Raw genomic sequence first — 20,188 nt, 5'->3', positions numbered from 1 at the left:
CTGCCCTGAGTACTGGGGTAGTGTTTCAACTATAACACTGATCATTATCCCTGCCCTGAGTACTGGGGTAGTGTTCCAACTATAACACTGATCATTAGCCCCACCCTGAGTACTGGGGTAGTGTTCCAACTATAACACTGATCATTATCCCTGCCCTGAGTACTGGGGTAGTGTTCCAACTATAACACTGATCATTAGCCCCACCCTGAGTTCTGGGGTAGTGTTCCAACTATAACACTGATCATTAGCCCCACCCTGAGTACTGGGGTAGTGTTCCAACTATAACACTGATCATTAGCCCTGCCCTGAGTACTGGGGTAGTGTTTCAACTATAACACTGATCATTATCCCTGCCCTGAGTACTGGGGTAGTGTTCCAACTATAACACTGATCATTAGCCCCACCCTGAGTACTGGGGTAGTGTTCCAACTATAACACTGATCATTAGCCCCTCCCTGAGTACTGGGGTAGTGTTCCAACTATAACATAGACCATTAGCCCCTTCCTGAGTACTGGGGTAGTGTTCCAACTATAACACTGATCATTAGCCCTGCCCTGAGTACTGTTTCAACTATAACACTGATCATTAGCCCTGCCATGAGTACTGGGGTAGTGTTCCAACTATAACACTGATCATTAGCCCTGCCCTGAGTACTGGGGTAGTGTTCCAACTATAACATAGACCATTAGCCCTGCCCTGAGTACTGGGGTAGTGTTCCAACTATAACATAGACCATTAGCCCCACCCTGAGTACTGGGGTAGTGTTCCAACTATAACATAGACCATTAGCCCACCCTGAGTACTGGGGTAGTGTTCCAACTATAACATAGACCATTAGCCCACCCTGCCCCCCACACCATGCAGCCAAACAACCCCCGACTCCAACAGTGACCCTTGGCCTCTAACCTCAAAAGCAAAGTTGAGCCAGAGCACCCTCTGTACTAGTTAGCATCCTTATCATCAGTGTTGTGTTCAAGATCACCTAAAGCAAGCATCAAGACCAAGACCGGAGCGAGTCCAAGTCAAGACCGGATTGTGGAATGGGGGGGTGATACGGAGTCAAGACCGGGAGGGGGACAAGGGGTCCGAGACCAGAAAAATGCGAGTCCATTTCAAGACCATGATTGTAATTTTGCCAAATCACCACCATGAGAGATCAAAATGTCCAGTATTTCTGTGTTCATATTTCAGATTCTTTACACATTCAAAATAGTGAACAAATGCATGCTGAGGTAAAATAGAGCCACTCTACACATTACTAACCCAAACACAGTGAGGATCAATGGGCCTGATGATTATTATATTATTTTCAATAACGTTCTGATTTAATCTCAGTTTTTGTTGGAAAGAAAAGGGTTAACACTGAAGACAAAAAAATATCCAATCAGCTGGTCTTTGGGGAGATAAAATCTATCTAGTTAAGTCAGCCATTGGCTAAGCCATCAGAAGCTAGATAAAGGCATCAGTCATTCAGCTGTATTAGGGCAAATGTTTGGAGTGACAGTGGAATCAACCAATCACATTTTGACTTAATGGGTGGGATCGTTTTTTTCAAAAACTTATGGAAACTTCTGCCTTCTTGAAGGCCAACAGTTCACTGCGCAATAGCGAGCAGTAGTTGTTTTCGCGTGGTCTAGCTAGTTAGCTTTTTTGTCGTCTAGTTTGCAGCGGCTGCAGCGGTGTTATCAAAGAGGACGTTGTTGCAAATTTGTTAGCTTCTCCCTTTTCAAGAATAACTTTCAACATGAAGTTATGTTTCAAATTATCATTTGGTAGAGGTGTAAAAGACAGAAAGGGAAAGAGTGGAACAATGTTTTTTAATTGCAGCGCACTTGTTGTTGTCAACCATCTTTCAAAATAACTTACAATGCCTTCAGAAAGTATTCATACCCCTCAACTTATTCCACTTTGTTGTGTTACAGCCTGAATTTAGTTTTTTCTCTCAACCATCTACACACATCATCTATACCCTGTAATGAGAAAGTGAACGCATGTTTTTAGAATTTTTCCAAATGTATTGAAAATGAAATACAGAAATATCTAATTTACATTAGCATTCACAGTCCTAGGTCAATACTTTGTAGATGCATCTATTGCAGTGATTACAGCTGTGAGTCTTTCTGGGTAATTTTCTAAGAGCTTTCCACACCTGAATTGTGCAACATTTGCCATTATTCTTTAAAAATATTATTCAAATCTCTGTCAAATTGGTTGTTGATCATTGCTAGACAAACATTTTCAGGTCTTGCCATATATTTCAAGCCAATTTAACTCAACTAACTCAGCCACTCAGGAACATTCACTGGTCTCTTGGTAAGCAACCAGTGTAGATTTAGCCTTGTGTTTCAGGTTATTGTCCTGCTGAAAGGTGAATTCATCTCCCAGTGTCTAGTGGAAAGCAGACAACCAGGTTTCCTCTAGGATTTTGTCAGTGCTTAGCTCCATTCTGTTTCTTTTTTTATCCTGAAAAACTCACCAGTCCTTAAAGATTACAAGCATACTCATAACATGAAGCAGCCACCACTATAGAATGGCACCAGAGGAGATGGCTGCAGTTTTACAGGCTCCTAACCAATTGTGCTATTTTGTGTGTTTTTTCTCATTGTTTAACTTATTTTGTACATATGGAAAAGAGCTTCTGGATATCAGAACAGCGATTACTCCCCTCGAACTGGACGAAGATTTGATTATGTTTGAAATTATGGAGAGTTGTACTCAGTGATGTGGCAGATTTGCCCCAAAGATAACACTTTGTATTCAGGACAAAATTGAATTGCTTTGCCACATTTTTTTGCAGAATTACTTAGGTGCCTTGTTGCAAACAGGATGCATGTTTTGGAATATTTTCTATTCTGTAGAGGCTTCTTTCTTTTCACACTGTCATTTAGGTTAGTATTGTGGAGTAACTACAATGTTGTTGATCCATCCTCAGTTCTCATATCACAGCCATTAAACTGTAACTGTTTTAAAGTCACCATTAAAATACCTGAGTAGTTTCGTTCCTCTCCGGCAACTGAGTTAGGAAGAACGCCTGTATCTTTGTAGTTACTGGGTGTATTGATAAACCATCCAAAGTGTAATTAATAACTTCACCATGTTCAAAGGGATATTCAATGTCAGCTCTTTTTTATTTTCTATCTAACAATAGGTGCCCTTCTTTGCGAGGCATTGAAAAACCTCACTGGTCTTTGTGGTTGAATCTGTGTTTGAAATTCCCTGCTCGACAGAGGTACCTTACAATTATCTGTATGTGCTGGGTACAGAGATGAGGTAGTCATTAAAATATAATGTTAAACTATTATTGAACACAGAGTGAGTCCGTGCAACTTATTATGGGACTTGTAAAGCAAATATTTACTCCTGAACGTATTTAGGCTTGACATAACAAAAGGGGGTTGAATACTATTTGACTCAAGACATTTCAGCTTTTCATAAATTTGTATACATTTCTAAAAACATAATTCCACTTTGACATTATAGGGTATTAGGGGTATTGTGTGTAGGCCAGTGACAAAAAAAGCTCAATTTAATCAATTTTAAATTCAGGCTGTAACAACAAAATGTGGAAAAAGTGTAGGGGTGTGAATACTTTCTGAAGGCAATGTATGTGGGTGGCGCACAATTGGCCCAGCTTCGTCCGGGTTAGGGGAGGGTTTGGCCGGGGGGGCTTTACAAGTAGGTCGTCATTGTAAATAAGAATTTGTTCTCAACTGACTTGACTGGTTAAATAAAGGTTAAATAAAATAAATGCATTTAAAGTGAAAACTGCATTTTAGCAACATGAAATCTTATTAAATCAGTTCGTATACACCCGCAGGAAGAATTACACTTTTTAAAACATTTTCTGACAAGTGACCACTTAATGGTTATTTTCATAGATTCTTAGAATGTTTTGGAATTACGTATACTAAGGCATTTGTGAACATTTTATAGCAATATAGAGTGAAAGCGGCCGTGCATATAGACAATTAATAGACACTGCAGGAAATAAAACATCTGTCGTGTCCAGGACCAGAGTCTACACAGACCGGTGCGCTATAGCCAATCAGAGATATAGTAGGCCTTTATACAAACAAGCCATTTGCCACACAGGCCTGCCATCATTCACTTTGAACTGGTCTGTGTGTTTACAGGCAGTTGCAACAGATCATTAGAACGCATTCGAAAAAATGTAAACACCAACGGAGTCTCTTACGTGTGGGAACTTTACAGTCCTATTGATCAAACCACCATGAAAAGGTAGGTTCTCTCTCCCTCAGTTATACACAACAACAAGAGCAACAACTCCCGAGTGGCGCAGTGGTCTAGGCACTACATCTCAGTGCTAGAGGCGTCACTACAGACCCTAGTTCAATTCCAGGCTGTATCACAAACGGCCGTGATTGGGAGTCCCATAGGGTGGTGCACATTTGGCCTAGCGTCATCCGGGTTAGGGTTTGGCCGGGGTAGGCCGTCATTGTAAATAAGAATTTGTTCTTAACCGACTTGCCTAGTTAAATAAGAAAAATCTCAAATGCTATCCAGAGCAAGATGAGCTAAAATCTAACGAAGGAACATTAGATAAACTCTCAAACTTTTTCAGCTAGTTGGCCGTCAAAATTGCACTGATAAACAATGGGGGAATTGTAGCCTCCTTGTCCTTCTGCAGCTTGCCTGCCAATGCATGCTTGTTCCAACCAAGCACCAAGCTAACTGGCTAAAGTTTGCTAGCTTGCTACTTCCAGACAAATGAGAGAACACCTCACTGCCCATTTTACTCGCCCTAGCAGAGCTGGTTAGTAGAGTGAATTTGCAAAGGCAAGAGATATGCTAGCTAGATAAAAGTTGTTGTTCTTGCTAGCTAACCAAATGACACCTGCATCTCTAGCTGTGTATATTCACCGAAAAACGATATGAGGGGGAAAAAAGTCAGATCCCCACCCACTCCTCCATTGGCATAACATCCTCCTAGCAGCTAACTAAAGTCTCCGTGTTTTTAGGTCGCTACGTAAATTAGATACACTAGCCTATAAGCCACGTTATGACTGACTTGTGATCATTGACCTTGCTAGTTTGATTGTATTGACATTCCCAGCCTTAGTTACATTCGTTCGTTTTTGTCCAGAACACTGAGTCATTGAAACTGAAACAGTGCATCCTGAATGGAGGCAGCTAACAATGTACCAGGCCAGCTGTGATTTACAACCTGATAGCAATATTTTTGGGACTACCAAGAAATGTATTGGTGAATTATATCATGCATTAAACTGCATCCATCTATTCTGCCAACAATGCCTTAGTGTACGTCATATAACACAGAGTCAAATAGAACCTATTACAAAGTTGGTTTTGTAGCATAAACTGTGAATTTGATATTTTTGACTGATATGATGATTGGCTGTTTGTTTCATATCTGCAAAGTAGTTAAATGCTGTCAGTTGCACTTTTAACTTTAGGTCACCGGTTACTTTGTTTGCTAAATGTGAAATGTTTATTGCAATGGGAAGTAATAGTTGTACATTCAGATTGGGAAATGCTTAATGGTTGTGTTTTTGTATTCTTATGATTGGGACCTACTGGCCTCATTATGTCTGAGTGAATGGACTGCTTACCCTGTCTTTCCATCGGCCCTATGCAGTAGGGCTGGAGACGTGGGTATACTCTAATTTTGCAAAAAGGTTCTCAACTGGCCTGTCCAGTGAAGGAAAGACAACCTGTGTGAAAAATCCTATGGTTTCCTGTTTTTTTTAATGAGTTTTCCTATAGAATTTTATGATTTCACACTTTGTTTTCATAGAAGAAGAAAAAAACAACAATGCTTAAACCACATCATTCTGATTGGGTGGGCCTGTCAGGGGCTGTCTCCCCAGTGGGTGGGCCTGTCAGGGGCTGTCTCCCCAGTGGGTGGGCCTGTCAGGGGCTGTCTCCCCAGTGGGTGGGCCTGTCAGGGGCTGTCTCCCCAGTGGGTGGGCCTCAGTCCACACAAGTCTACACTCCTGATGCAAACAGTGCATGATGACAATTACGCATCACAAATAGCCTACTAACCAACAGTTCGGACTAAACTTTTTCAATACCTGGTTTGCATACCCATTGTCGCATTTACTGTTCGATATCATACATTTAAAATGTCTTTCCTACCCTACCAGCTACCGATGTCAATATTCTGTGAGCTGTTCCATGCCAAAACCAGTTGACAGCTGCATACTCTTGCTGTCTGCAGATGATATTCCGCTGAAACTAGGCTGTGTGCATATTAATATATTTCATGTGCTTTGCAATTGTGTAGGCTACTTTGTGCATGATTTCTCTATTGTACTATATCATTAATAAGTCATATACCTCCACTACACTACTTTGATACACATCAGTAGGGATTAAGAAGTGGGTATAGGCAATGCCCACTGAAATAAGGTATATGGCTTATACCTGACCTGCGTATACCCTCCACTACACCACTGGCCTGCGTATACCCTCCACTACACCACTGGCCTGCGTATACCCTCCACCACACCACTGGCCTGCGTATACCCTCCACCACACCACTGGCCTGCGTATACCCTCCACCACACCACTGGCCTGCGTATACCCTCCACCACACCACTGGCCTGCGTATACCCTCCACCACACCACTGGCCTGCGTATACCCTCCACCACACCACTGGCCTGCGTATACCCTCCACCACACCACTGGCCTGCGTATACCCTCCACCACACCACTGGCCTGCGTATACCCTCCACCACACCACTGGCCTGCGTATACCCTCCACCACACCACTGGCCTGCGTATACCCTCCACCACACCACTGGCCTGCGTATACCCTCCACCACACCACTGGCCTGCGTATACCCTCCACCACACCACTGGCCTGCGTATACCCTCCACCACACCACTGGCCTGCGTATACCCTCCACCACACCACTGGCCTGCGTATACCCTCCACCACACCACTGGCCTGCGTATACCCTCCACCACACCACTGGCCTGCGTATACCCTCCACCACACCACTGGCCTGCGTATACCCTCCACCACACCACTGGCCTGCGTATACCCTCCACCACACCACTGGCCTGCGTATACCCTCCACCACACCACTGGCCTGCGTATACCCTCCACCACACCACTGGCCTGCGTATACCCTCCACCACACCACTGGCCTGCGTATACCCTCCACTACACCACTGGCCTGCGTATACCCTCCACTACACCACTGGCCTGCGTATACCCTCCACTACACCACTGGCCTGCGTATACCCTCCACTACACCACTGGCCTGCGTATACCCTCCACTACACCACTGGCCTGCGTATACCCTCCACTACACCACTGGCCTGCGTATACCCTCCACTACACCACTGGCCTGCGTATACCCTCCACTACACCACTGGCCTGCGTATACCCTCCACTACACCACTGGCCTGCGTATACCCTCCACTACACCACTGGCCTGCGTATACCCTCCACTACACCACTGGCCTGCGTATACCCTCCACTACACCACTGGCCTGCGTATACCCTCCACTACACCACTGGCCTGCGTATACCCTCCACCACACCACTGGCCTGCGTATACCCTCCACTACACCACTGGCCTGCGTATACCCTCCACTACACCACTGGCCTGCGTATACCCTCCACTACACCACTGGCCTGCGTATACCCTCCACTATACCACTGGCCTGCGTATACCCTCCACTACACCACTGGCCTGCGTATACCCTCCACTACACCACTGGCCTGCGTATACCCTCCACTATACCACTGGCCTGCGTATACCCTCCACTATACCACTGGCCTGCGTATACCCTCCACCACACCACTGGCCTGCGTATAACGTGTTTGTGTTTTACAAAAAGTGCACTAGTATTACTGTTGCTGTCCTTTTCACAATCACCAACATGTTACACACTATAGGTTCACCACTGAAGGCCTATTAGGTTCACCACTGAAGGCCTATTAGGTTCACCACTGAAGGCCTATTAGGTTCACCACTGAAGGCCTATTAGGTTCACCACTGAAGGCCTATTAGGTTCACCACTGAAGGCCTATTAGGTTCACCACTGAAGGCCTATTAGGTTCACCACTGAAGGCCTATTAGGTTCACCACTGAAGGCCTATTAGGTTCACCACTGAAGGCCTATAGGTTCACCACTGAAGGCCTATTAGGTTCACCACTGAAGGCCTATTAGGTTCACCACTGAAGGCCTATTAGGTTCACCACTGAAGGCCTATTAGGTTCACCACTGAAGGCCTATTAGGTTCACCACTGAAGGCCTATAGGTTCACCACTGAAGGCCTATAGGTTCACCACTGAAGGCCTATAGGTTCACCACTGAAGGCCTATAGGTTCACCACTGAAGGTCTATAGGTTCACCACTGAAGGTCTATTAGGTTCACCACTGAAGGCCTATTAGGTTCACCACTGGAGGCATATTAGGTTCACCACTGGAGGCATATTAGGTTCACCACTGCTCTCTCCTGTCTATAATAGCTATAAAGGCTGTTAAGATACTGTATTCATGTTTTAAGAATATGTAGCCTGGCGAAGTGGTTATGCGCTGACTGAACAGAAGCTGATAATTATGAGTTTTTTACTGCGCTGGTCTCCGGAAAAAATGATGAGTCCTCACTGTCCTGAGACAGAGTACAAATGTATCTGACACCGAGACAAGACCGAGACACTATGTGTCTGGAGACTGGACTGCTACAACACTGCTTATCATACACCCACCCTCATCAACCCAACCGTTATAATATGCTCTATTATTATCTAACCTCGAAGGCAAAGTTGTATCCCTGTATCATGGCTTCTCTGTAGTACTGCTGTAGTGTGGCCGACTCCGACTCCTCCACCTCCACCTCAAACTCTGACGTGAACATGTACTCCACCCGGTCGATGGCTGTGTTGATCTTTATACACAGCTGTAAGGCTTCGTTCTGTGGGAGGACAAGAGAAAAGGGAGGGATGGAGAGAAAAAGAGAAATACTGAGTAAGAGAGGGAGTCAAAAACACACTAACTAAAAGGAAAAATACATCACTTTATGAGGGCTGCTTCAACCACAGACACAACACACAGGAATCTAGTCGAGGAGAGAGACAGCTAACAGATTTTGAAAACAATGTGATGTAGAATAAGACAACAGTTCTGTGCATTACTTTTTTTCACAGCTCTCACTGCAGTATAAACATGACATTTGTGCAAAGTAATTTGTGAACTTACCCAATAGCAGCTCAATAAACCTGGGCTTAAGTGAATATTTATTTACAACAGGGAAATGAAAAGCAGTACATGATCAATGTAAATAAATACAGTGGATGGTACCTTGAGTTGCTCCAGGGAGCGGGCGATGAGGGGCTGGCTGGAAGTTTGTTCCCTGTGGAGGGTGAGCAGGTCATCCATGCTCTGCTGGAAGGCCTTACGCTGGGCCACCAGGTGGGCTGATTGCATCACTATCAGGAGCAGGTTCTCCACCTGATCAATATATTAAGAAAACAATCAATCAATTCCTTTGGGCCACCAGGTGGGCCGGCTGCATCACTTTAGGCAAGTCAGTGTCAATCTCAAGTCTAACAGCTGAGTTTGAGTCAAGTCATAAGTCTCTCTTCGCTTACATCTGTCAGTATAATGTTAGTTAGTGCAAAGCAGCTACATATTTTGTTATATATAGGTTCCCATGCAATCAGGCTTAATAATCTACTTCAGAATGGGAGATGGGATCACACATATCTTGTCATGGCTACACTGCAAATTGATTAATAAACCCTGTTCCCAGAATTCCCACCAACCGACCTTCATGGCTCGTAGAGTGTCCACAGTCTCCATCTGAGGCACCAGTTTGACCAGCTCCCCGTCCCACTGCCACTGCACCGCAGCCTGGGCTGCCTCGCCAGGTGAGTCCCCTGCTCCGTGCTTGCTCATCAGCAGGTAGGCCTCATCCTCTGCCATCATCTCGTCAGGCTCTTTACTGCAGTCCTTACCAGCTGCAGCGTTAAGAAGTTGCAGGATGAGGGCCCGCTGGTCCATCAGGGAACCGGGGACAAACACCTCCAGCTCCTCCAGCCCTGGGATCTGGACCTGCAGACAATCAGACAGACAGGTTAGCATTTTCATCCTTCAAAAAGGGAAAGGACATTCAGGAAGTACATCGAAATGGCAATTTCATTGAAAAAGCAATGATGAATTTTGGAATTTCAGTTTAGTTCCGGAATGGGAACTTCCTGAAATGGATTGACCCAGACCCTCTGTAGAACACAGAGTGAATAGCACGGAGGGTGAATAGGAACAAAAGGGGTCATTTGAGGCACCTTGACATAGTTTCTCTCCATGAGGGCCTCCAGGAGGCATGGTACCCCCCTGGTAATGCTGAAGTCCGCAGCAATCTCCAGGTCCTGTAGTGGAGAGAGGGAGTCAGAGCACTCAAAATACACAATTATTTTATGTTCATACTTCCTAGATTTAACATGGGAAGTCACATTGAGATCGCTATCCTTAAAAAAAAAAAAACAGTATTATTATTATTTTACAAGTGAGCCATAACCAAAGACACAGCATACATTTACTTACATACACAATACATCTGTGCATTTGCCAAGTAAAAATAAGCAGGAAGAAAATGGGGAAAACAAAAACTGCTCTCCCTCACCTTACGGAGCATTTTGGCAAAGCCCAGAGCTTTGGACGCCCTCTCTCTAGCCTCGTGGAACAGTTCCTTGAGTGACCGGCTCGTCTCGATTACCGACCGCCTAGTAGGACAACAAACCAGCTCAACATTAGCCTCTTAGAATGTCAAGTTCACTTTATTAACCCAACAGTGAGGAATTCAGTTGGTCATATCTAATAGTGACGGGGGGTAATCCATTGTTACATATCGCAATATTATAGCAATGTTTTGACTCCAAGTATCAATTTGCACCCAAAAAATTAAACCATGCACAAAAATGTATAATATATACACACACATTCTTATAGGCTGGACCTGCCTGCCAAGTGGGTGGGCCTATGTATTCCAAGGCCCACCCATGGCTGCACCCCTGCCCAGTCATGTGAAATCCATAGATTAGGACCTGATTCAATTTATTTAAACTGACTGATTTCCTCATATGAACTATAACCCAGTAAAATATTTGAAATTGTTGCATTTATATTTTTGTTCAGTACATATTTAGGTGATAATCCCCGAGAAGCCGTTGTTTGGAGGATTTAATGGCACGGGTGCTAGGCACAATGAGCAATACGTTTGGAACATAAAATGTAATTAAAATTGTGAGAATTGCAATACATACTGTTATGGCACCTAAGAATGGTGATAATATCATATCATGAGGTCCCTGGCAGTTCCTACCATCTAAAACATAAAACAAGACATACCTGATCTCATCTGAGACTGTACTGTCATCGGCACTTTCCCAGAATTCATCACCACTCCTCTGCAGGCCCGCGTCCAGGAAGTCCCCAGTGGACTTGAGCAGCATCCCAGCAATATCACTGAGAGAGAGGAGGCAGAGGATCTTTAGCCAAGCGGAGATAACTAAACACAATGTTAAAAAGAGGGAGCAAGTTGGATGCTTCCAAGAAGTATAGACACTCAACATGAGATACAATAGAACAAAGAAACAGAATCAGTCAAACACTAACCAGAAGAGTTTCCCAGACTGAGCCTCCCCTCCTCTGATGTAAGGGGTGATGACCTTGGTAAAGTCCCACTCCTCCTCTAGAAGGTTCTTCAGGCTGTGGGAGGCCTGGGGAAGCTGCTGCAGCATCTGGATCCAGCTGTGCATGTAGTCAAAGTACACCTGCAGACAGAGGGATGAATGTGTGGTGATTATCAGGAAAGTGGATATTTTTGCCTACCTGCAGGAAGGTGTATTTCCAATGTTATTCATTTCAATAAAAGGTGCATCAGTTAGTTTCGTCTCAAGTTTGAGTAAATGTATGTCTTAACAGTTGCGTTGCATGGTTTCTCCACCGTTTTTATGCCAGTCAAGTCACACTGTATAAAAATAAAATACAAATCACGACAGCTCTGATGGAAACAGGAAGTGTCGTTACAATTTTATAAAATGTCGACAGACAATTTCTTAGTTTGACATGGTGGAAACTTTTTGTGTTGGTAAAATTGTATTATGCGACGAATTGCAGTGGAAACAAATTATTGCGCATTTGTTGATAGAATAACCATGTAGAGGTAAATTTGTAGTCCCGCGATGCTATGTTGTGTGGTCCTCCCATTGCTACTTGGAAAAGCATGCAGTTTAGGCAATAGGATGGTGAAAGTGCACAGTGATGAGACTGATGCTCCTTTCCAATAAAATTCAGGGTCTTCATCAGTATGCTAATGACATGAAGATCGGTGCGTAGCTGCCAAGTAACAACTATTTTGCTTTTATCAATCTCATCATATACCCTAATCTGTCCAGTGTCCACTCTATCAGCCAACTGTCTAGAGAACATGCATGTGCAACAACCAGAATGGGCATGTTTGCCATCTATCGCAACAGTTTGTAACAAAACTAAAATTGCTAGAGTGGAAAATGCAATGGAAACCAACTCATGGTTTTTTATTCAGTACATGAAAACATAAGCACAAAAAAAGTGGTTTCTATGTGCACTACGTCATCACGTACAGCCTTTAATCCGCAACAACGTCAGTCTGATGGAGACGCACATTTTTTACGCAGATTTTATAATATTCTCATGAAAATCTGGCGCAAATTGGGACATAAACCTAGCTTGTGATATCGCCACCATTATCCTAACACAAATTCCCCCTATAATGTATACCATCCTCCCTAAGGCATCTGGTGGTGTTGCTCTGTATTCGTCAGCAGATGGCAGAGATTCTGGAGAATACATTCATTCTTATTGTATTGGCCCCACTCCATGCTCTGCAGGCCCCACTCCATGCTCTGCAGGCCCCACTCCATGCTCTGCAGGCCCCACTCCATGCTCTGCAGGCCCCACTCCATGCTCTGCAGGCCCCACTCCATGCTCTGCAGGCCCCACTCCATGCTCTGCAGGCCCCACTCCATGCTCTGCAGGCCCCACTCCATGCTCTGCAGGCCCCACTCCATGCTCTGCAGGCCCCACTCCATGCTCTGCAGGCCCCACTCCATGCTCTGCAGGCCCCACTCCATGCTCTGCAGGCCCCACTCCATGCTCTGCAGGCCCCACTCCATGCTCTGCTCTTCAGGGCAGGGTTGTGATATTCCTAAAGGAAAGCATTGAGTGCTGGCAGCAGGCAGTAGACTAGACTAAACTTTTTCCCTGACAGTGCTGTTGTTCTGAGCCTTCTTGGAATTCAGGAACATAGTGTTTTATCAGGTTTTTAATCAGACTACCGGCCGGCCGTCTGTTCAGAGAAAAAGACCGACAGCGAGGAAAGAAAACTCTGCCGCCTAAATTCCTGAGAAGTAATCAGTGATTGACTAAAGCCAATTCCTGCCACACCCCTACCTACCATGTGCTGCTTCAGCTTTGTAGTGGTTGGTTAAAACACACTCACACCAGAAATCAGCACACAGTGTTCTCAAGCAGGTTTACCAGGAGCTATGCCTTTGAGCCTCAGTCCTGGGTACTGGCCAGCTATCCAGAGAGACAGCCTCTCATACAGTACACCTCTAATCTGGATGAGTCCCAAACGGCACCCTATTCCCTAGGGGCGATAAAGTCCTAGACCACTGTTATTCTACCAACAAGCAAGCATGTAAGGCCCTCCCTCATCCTCCAAATCAGATCATGTACTCCTACTTCCTGTTTACAACCAGAAACTCAAAACAGGAAGTACCCGTGACTCGCTCCGTTGAAGAATTGTCACCAGAGTCAGAGATTATGCTACAGGTCTGCATTGCTAGCGCTGATTGGAATATGTTTTGAGACTCCGCCGACGAGCTAACCACCTGAGTCACCGGTTGCATTAGAAAATGCATCGGCAACATTGTCCCCCAATCAAAAGCCCAGGACTAACACAGGTTGGCGCTAAACTAAAGAGCAGGGCTACCGCACACAGAGCTATCGTAGACAACCCAGATGCTACGGCTGAGGACAGGAACAAGTACAAGAAGTCCCACTATGACCTCCGCAGAGTCATCAAATGAGCAAAATAACAATATAGGAATAAGGTGGAATCATACTACACAGGCTCCGACGCGCCCACCTCATGTGGCAGGGGCTACAGTCCATTACGCATTACAAAGGAAGACCCAACCGTGATCTGCCCAATGATGCTGCTCTACCAGACCTGGGACAACCTCTCCTTGTCACAGTCTGTAATCCACACGTTTTAAGATGATCATCATTCCTGTCCTCAAGAACTCTTAACCTCTCATGGGTAGGGGGCGGTATTTTCACGTCCGGATGAAAAGCGTGCCCAAAGTAAACTGCCTGTTACTCAGGCCCAGAAGCTAGGAAATGTATATAAATTGGTAGATTTGGACTGTTTCCAATGGCTTTCATGTTTATGAGGCAAAGTCCTTCCAGATTGCAGTTCCTAGGGCTTCCACTAGATGTCAACAGTCTTTAAAAAGAGTTTCAGGCTGGTTTTTGGAAAAATGAGCTAGAAGTTATAGTTTTTCTAAGTGGCTCCCATTTTGTCTGTAGTGTTTCCATGGCGTGGGTGAAAGCGTGTTCTTTGTTATTTATCTGCAAACCAACCATTCCAGTGTTTTACTTGCTATATTGTATTTACTTCGCCACCATGGCCTTTTCTTTGCCTTCACCTCCCTTATCTCACCTCGCTTGCTCACATTGTATATAGACTTATTCTTCTACTGTATTATTGACTGTATGTTTGTTTTACTCCATGTGTAACTCTGTGTTGTTGTATGTGTCAAACTGCTTTGCTTATCTTGGCCAGGTCGCAATTGTAAATGAGAACGTGTTCTCAACTTGCCTACCTGGTTAAATAAAGGTGAAATAAATAAAATAAAATCTCCGGTAATGAACATAGTATTCTCCATCTTAAATTGTATCGTTTATTTACGTATTAGTGTACCTGAGGTTTGATTATAAATGATGTTTGACTTGTTTGGATAAGTTTATTGGTAACGTTTGGGATTCATTTTGTATGCATTTTGAAGGAGGGAAACAGGTGGATTATTGAATGAAGCGCGCCAGCTAAACTGAGTTTTTATGGATATAAAGAAGGACTTTATCGAACAAAAGGACCATTTGTGATGTAACTGGGACCTTTTGGAGTGCCAACAGAAGAAGATCTTCAAAAGGTAAGGCATTTATTAAATCGCTATTTCTGACTTTCGTGTCGCACCTGCCTGGTTGAAAAATGGTTTTGTATGCGGGGAGCTGTCCTCGGATAATCACATGGTGTGCTTTCGCCGTAAAGCCTTTTTGAAATCTGACACAGCGGCTGGATTAACAAGAAGTTAAGCTTTATTTTGATGTATAATACTTGTATTTTCATGAAATTTAAATATTTATATTTCTGTAATTTGAAATTTGCGCTATGCAATTTCCCCGGATGTTGGCCAGGTGGGACGCTAATGCTAATCTTCCAACCAGGATTTCTGGAAACCCTAATCCTAACTCAGTAGGTCTGTTTTACCACTAGCATCTTGTGGAGGTCGTCCTCAAACTCGTCTATGTTGGCGTTGGTCTGGAGTCCCTGGGGGTCTGTGACCACCCGCCTCAGCATGTACTGGTAATACTGCTTCATCAGGAGACCACCTTTCAACACCTCCTTACATTCACGCACCAACTACAGGACAGATGGAGACACCGGTTAGCATGGGCATCAACATATAGCCTAACCATTTCATCTTACTGAGCCAAACAGAGCAGGCCGAGCTATACTAGGCTGGCCTGGTTACACATCCACCATAGATGATAGAACTGTGCTTTAAAAAGGACAATATCTGAGGTTCTGGTCAGCCCAATAGTGTTAATCGGTCAATAAAGAAATCAGTGTGCCTCCTGACCTGTTTGATGCTGAGCAGTGAAGGCTCCCCTGCAGGTCTCTGTTCCAGTCTCAGTTTAAGGCACTCATGTATCACGTTCAGCAGGACCCGGCACAGGACCAAGAAGGCAGGTCGGAACGAGGGTAGGTCCATGTCCAACAGCTCCTCCCAAGAGACCTGGTCTGCCCCCAGCTCCGGGCCACAGGGGGCGCTACAGGAGGACAGGTGGCGGGACAGTTCTGGTAGGTAGTCACTGTACAGCATGGGGTCTGGGAAGTCTGTGAACTAGGGGTAGACACACGCATACAAAAACACACAATACAGACAGGTTAGCATGTCGACAAACTACAGAGAAGGAGAGGATGAGGTAAGTATAGTGGAATGCAGTTTCCAAACCTCTTGAGTATTCAACTGGTCAACTGAGAAGAAAAAAAATCTAAAAAATCTCCCTAACAAGAGCAGTGTACATTCATTGCTAAATCTCTTGCTGTTTACAAGTTGAGTATGTGGTGAACTTTGCTTTTCAACCAGCACACTGTTGTTGCTTTCACAGATAATTTACCACCTCATAGAGAGAAGAGACCAAGCCTTCCCTCCTTGGGCCCCAGGGAAGGTGACTTAGTCATCCTGAATGTTTATGGATAGCGTTTTGTGCACACTGTTTCTGCACATGGACCAGTCACAGCTGAGAGAGCACTTAGCTAGTATAACACATGGACCAGTCACAGCTGAGAGAGCACTTAGCTAGTATAACACATGGACCAGTCACAGCTGAGAGAGCACTTAGCTAGTATAACACATGGACCAGTCACAGCTGAGAGAGCACTTAGCTAGTATAACACATGGACCAGTCACAGCTGAGAGAGCACTTAGTTAGTATAACACATGGACCAGTCACAGCTGAGAGAGCACTTAGCTAGTATAACACATGGACCAGTCACAGCTGAGAGAGCACTTAGCTAGTATAACACATGGACCAGTCACAGCTGAGAGAGCACTTAGCTAGTATAACACATGGACCAGTCACAGCTGAGAGAGCACTTAGCTAGTATAACACATGGACCAGTCACAGCTGAGAGAGCACTTAGCTAGTATAACACATGGACCAGTCACAGCTGAGAGAGCACTTAGCTAGGATAACATGCATTGTGCATGGTGATCTTAGGCTTGTGTGCGGCTGCTCGGCCATGGAAACCCATTTCATCATAACGGTATTTAATACATTTTAATATTTGTATCTACTTTCAAAGTAAATACCTGAAGTCAACTTGTTCAACGTGTTAGGAGATAAAGACGATTGTGTTACACATTTCACCGGTCACAATGTTTAATTATGAAACTTACCGGTAGTCCCCAGTCACGTGTTGTTTGTTTACAAGCACACAATGACAAGAGACCGGAGCCACTCACTGTTGTACAGCACGCGTCAGGTGATAAGATATGTCTAAAATGTACTGTGGGTAAAATGTATATAGGTTCAGAACTTTTGTGAAATAGCACAGTTAAAAAATATATGGCAAATAGACATCAAACTGGATGGACAACAGAAATATATGGGAGAGGTGAAGGTTAGCGGAAGGCCAGGACTAACACCAAACAAAATAAAACTATTTTGTAGAAGTAGAAGCCTAAGTGTTGTCCATTAGTTTGTGCATTTGGTTTGCTAATTTAGTAGCTAGTTAGCGAAGTGGTTAGCTTCTTCCAAAATCAAGCTACGCTTAGTAAGAGCAGAGAACCCCCTCCTGAATCAAGAGCCTTGCTGTCTAATGTTTGTTTTGTGTGCGCAGCAAACTGAGTAGCATTTTTGAGTTACTTGTATGAGCTGGGATGTCTGTCCTACAAATACTTTAGTTCAGAGACAGTAGAAAATGTTCGCATGGGGCTTGTTAGCATTCTCTATGTGATTTTACATGTACTTGTTAGCATTGCGAACCTTCGGATAACAGAAGATCAGTTGGGTTTGAAAATAGCGCCTCGTGTTCAGTGCCAGTATTGCCGAATATCCCGGTTTGGCACAAGGTCAGTATGAAGGTATGACAATCTGGATACCATCAAAGCCTACTCGTATGTAATCTTTTCCTGTATAAAACCACATTAAAGCAATAAGGCAGCTCTCGCTCGCTTACCTCCTGTGCAGGCATGTGGCTGAGCAGGGCTGCCCGGGACCTCTGGAGGGAGGGGTCCATCAGCTTGTGAAGCCTCAGGATCAGTTTCCTCAGCCCCATCTGTTTCAAGGCCTTATCTACAAAGGGTCTGTAGATGGCTGTGGGACAGTATATCCCCCCTGTCCCTGTTCCCCCTGATACCACCTCTATAGTCCCAGTCCCAGCCGCTGGGAGGAATTTGTCTTCGGATAGTAAGTGGGGGAATTTAGGAGTCAAACAGGGGAAGAGCTCTCCCATCGTCTCGATCCCTTGGGGCTCGTCCGTTCCCCCATCCTCCACCACTAGGTCCCGGTCCTCTCCGTCGCTGTCGCTGGCGATGAAGGTTGCCGTGGAGTCCTTCTCCTCGTCTTCTTCATCCTCGTCTTTGTCGTCATTGCCGTGGGAACAGCGTGGCGAGGGGATCTCGAAGACGGGCCAGCCGATACGGGAGAGGTCCCGGAGGCCGAGGACAGTGGCCATGACACGCAGCTTCTGGTTCAGATCCTAATATAATAACAAATATATGCCACTTACCAGACGCTTTTATACAAACATTTTTCACACCTATTGGTTACATTTTGACGTAATGGTCAAACCCATGATCCTGGTGTTGCAAGCACCCTGCTTTACCAACTGAGCCACTTAGGACCACAGAAGAGAGAAAAAAGGGATTGCTTTGCCATTGAGAGGACAATCCCATTCCCATTGCCCAGCTCTGGTATTACTTTGAATGTGCATATAGTAAAACCCTCCTCCATCCCTCACCGTACCTGTGTGATGTTGAGCCAAAGACAGAGTGCCTGCACCCTGCCCTGGAAGTCCCTGGCCGCGTACTTCTCATAGTCCTTCTGGAGGGTCTGCAGGGACGGGTACAAAGCCTCTACTGACTCCAGCAGCTCCATCACCCGTTTGACCTGCTCGAAGGCCAGCCGCTGGCGCTGGAGGTGCTCCCTGTACCCCGCCCCGGAACCCAGGGGGGCCGCTGCGTCTACTGCCGAGGAGGGGTTGGCGCTGAAGCCCCACGGGTCAACTGAAACAGCGTGGTTAGTCTCTGGAGCTCCACCAGCAGCAGGCTGGTTAGAGTCCCCTTCCTTCCCAGAAACAGTCTCTGAGCCCTGGGTTGGAGACCTCTGCTTGGGCACCTGGCCTGGACCTCCACAGCCTGACTCTGTGAACACTAGAGTCCTCTGGGCCCCCTGGTCTGGAGATGCCCCTGGTACTCCCACTCCTACCCCCGTCCGCAGGCCAGGTTGCCCAACGCCTATGGTGCTAGGGCTCAGGCTGTGGTAGTTAACCTTGAAGTGGAGGACCTCGTGGATGATGTCTGGGATGGCCTGACGAGCTGTGAACAGGAACAGGTCCTGGTCGTTGACGGAGCGTCTGGCATGCCACGCCTGGAGCTCCAGCCACACCACCTGGGTGTTGGAGAGAGAGCGAGATAAAAATACACCAGTATGCAGAAATAAGTGAATAAACAAATATGTAAATAAGTCAGTGAATAAATACGTCATTGTTCTGGGCCATGAAGGCTGAGTTCTCCAGGCCACGCTGCTCCTTCTCCTTCTTCTTGGACGACATGGATGTCAGCTTCAATAACAACCTCAGCGTCTCAAAGAACTTGAGTCTATCAGCAGGGCAGTCTGTACGGGAAGTCTGGCGGTGGGTGCGGTGGGCCATGGGGTGGGGCATAGTGACCAGGAGCTTGCCGCTGCCGCAGCCCAGTGACAGGTAGGGTTTCCTGGGGTCCATGTTGAGGGCTGAGCCTCCACCGAAGGGGCTGGAGGTCTTGGTGAGCGGGTTCAGCATGAAGGAACCGTGGAAGGTCTTCTTGTGGTCTCTCTCGCTGGAACGCAGGGTGGCACGTTGTTTTTGACCCTGTTTGTAGCTGTGTTGTTGATCCTCGCTTTGTTTCTTTACTTGTTTGTTTATTTGGATCCCCTCAGAAGGGTCGGTCTGTTTCTTGCCCAACTTGTAGTTATGTTGCTCGGCCTCAGGGGGCTGGAGGTGGGAGTCTTTGTCTTGGTCTCGCTCGGCCCCTTCTCTGAGCCTGTTGGGGTTGGGCTGCCTCTCTCTCTGGGGCTGGGATGGACTGGATGGGGACGTCTGCTTGTCTGCTGAGATCCAGACAGAGAGTGGAAAATCAATACTAATT

General features: G+C 45.6%; 1 protein-coding gene across 2 annotated transcripts in view; it reads right to left on the bottom strand.

Moving 5' to 3' along the window:
* LOC120041312 (mitogen-activated protein kinase kinase kinase 4-like) overlaps positions 1-20,188 on the bottom strand; it is an 83,824-nt gene that overhangs the window by 33,652 nt on the left and 29,984 nt on the right. For both annotated transcript variants that reach the window (XM_038986250.1, XM_038986252.1), the window contains exons 3-14: positions 19,543-20,150; positions 18,807-19,451; positions 18,019-18,540; positions 15,914-16,177; positions 15,541-15,693; positions 11,619-11,776; positions 11,352-11,468; positions 10,627-10,726; positions 10,289-10,372; positions 9,774-10,058; positions 9,306-9,455; positions 8,758-8,919 (exon numbers count right to left, since the gene is read on the bottom strand). In XM_038986250.1, coding sequence (XP_038842178.1) covers positions 8,758-8,919; positions 9,306-9,455; positions 9,774-10,058; positions 10,289-10,372; positions 10,627-10,726; positions 11,352-11,468; positions 11,619-11,776; positions 15,541-15,693; positions 15,914-16,177; positions 18,019-18,540; positions 18,807-19,451; positions 19,543-20,150 — 3,248 coding nt within the window. The remainder of the gene's footprint in view (positions 1-8,757; positions 8,920-9,305; positions 9,456-9,773; positions 10,059-10,288; positions 10,373-10,626; positions 10,727-11,351; positions 11,469-11,618; positions 11,777-15,540; positions 15,694-15,913; positions 16,178-18,018; positions 18,541-18,806; positions 19,452-19,542; positions 20,151-20,188) is intronic.

The sequence above is a fragment of the Salvelinus namaycush genome, unplaced genomic scaffold, assembly GCF_016432855.1.
Source record: "Salvelinus namaycush isolate Seneca unplaced genomic scaffold, SaNama_1.0 Scaffold435, whole genome shotgun sequence".
Classification (NCBI taxonomy): domain Eukaryota; kingdom Metazoa; phylum Chordata; class Actinopteri; order Salmoniformes; family Salmonidae; genus Salvelinus; species Salvelinus namaycush.
This window is presented reverse-complemented; position numbering and strand designations above follow the sequence as displayed.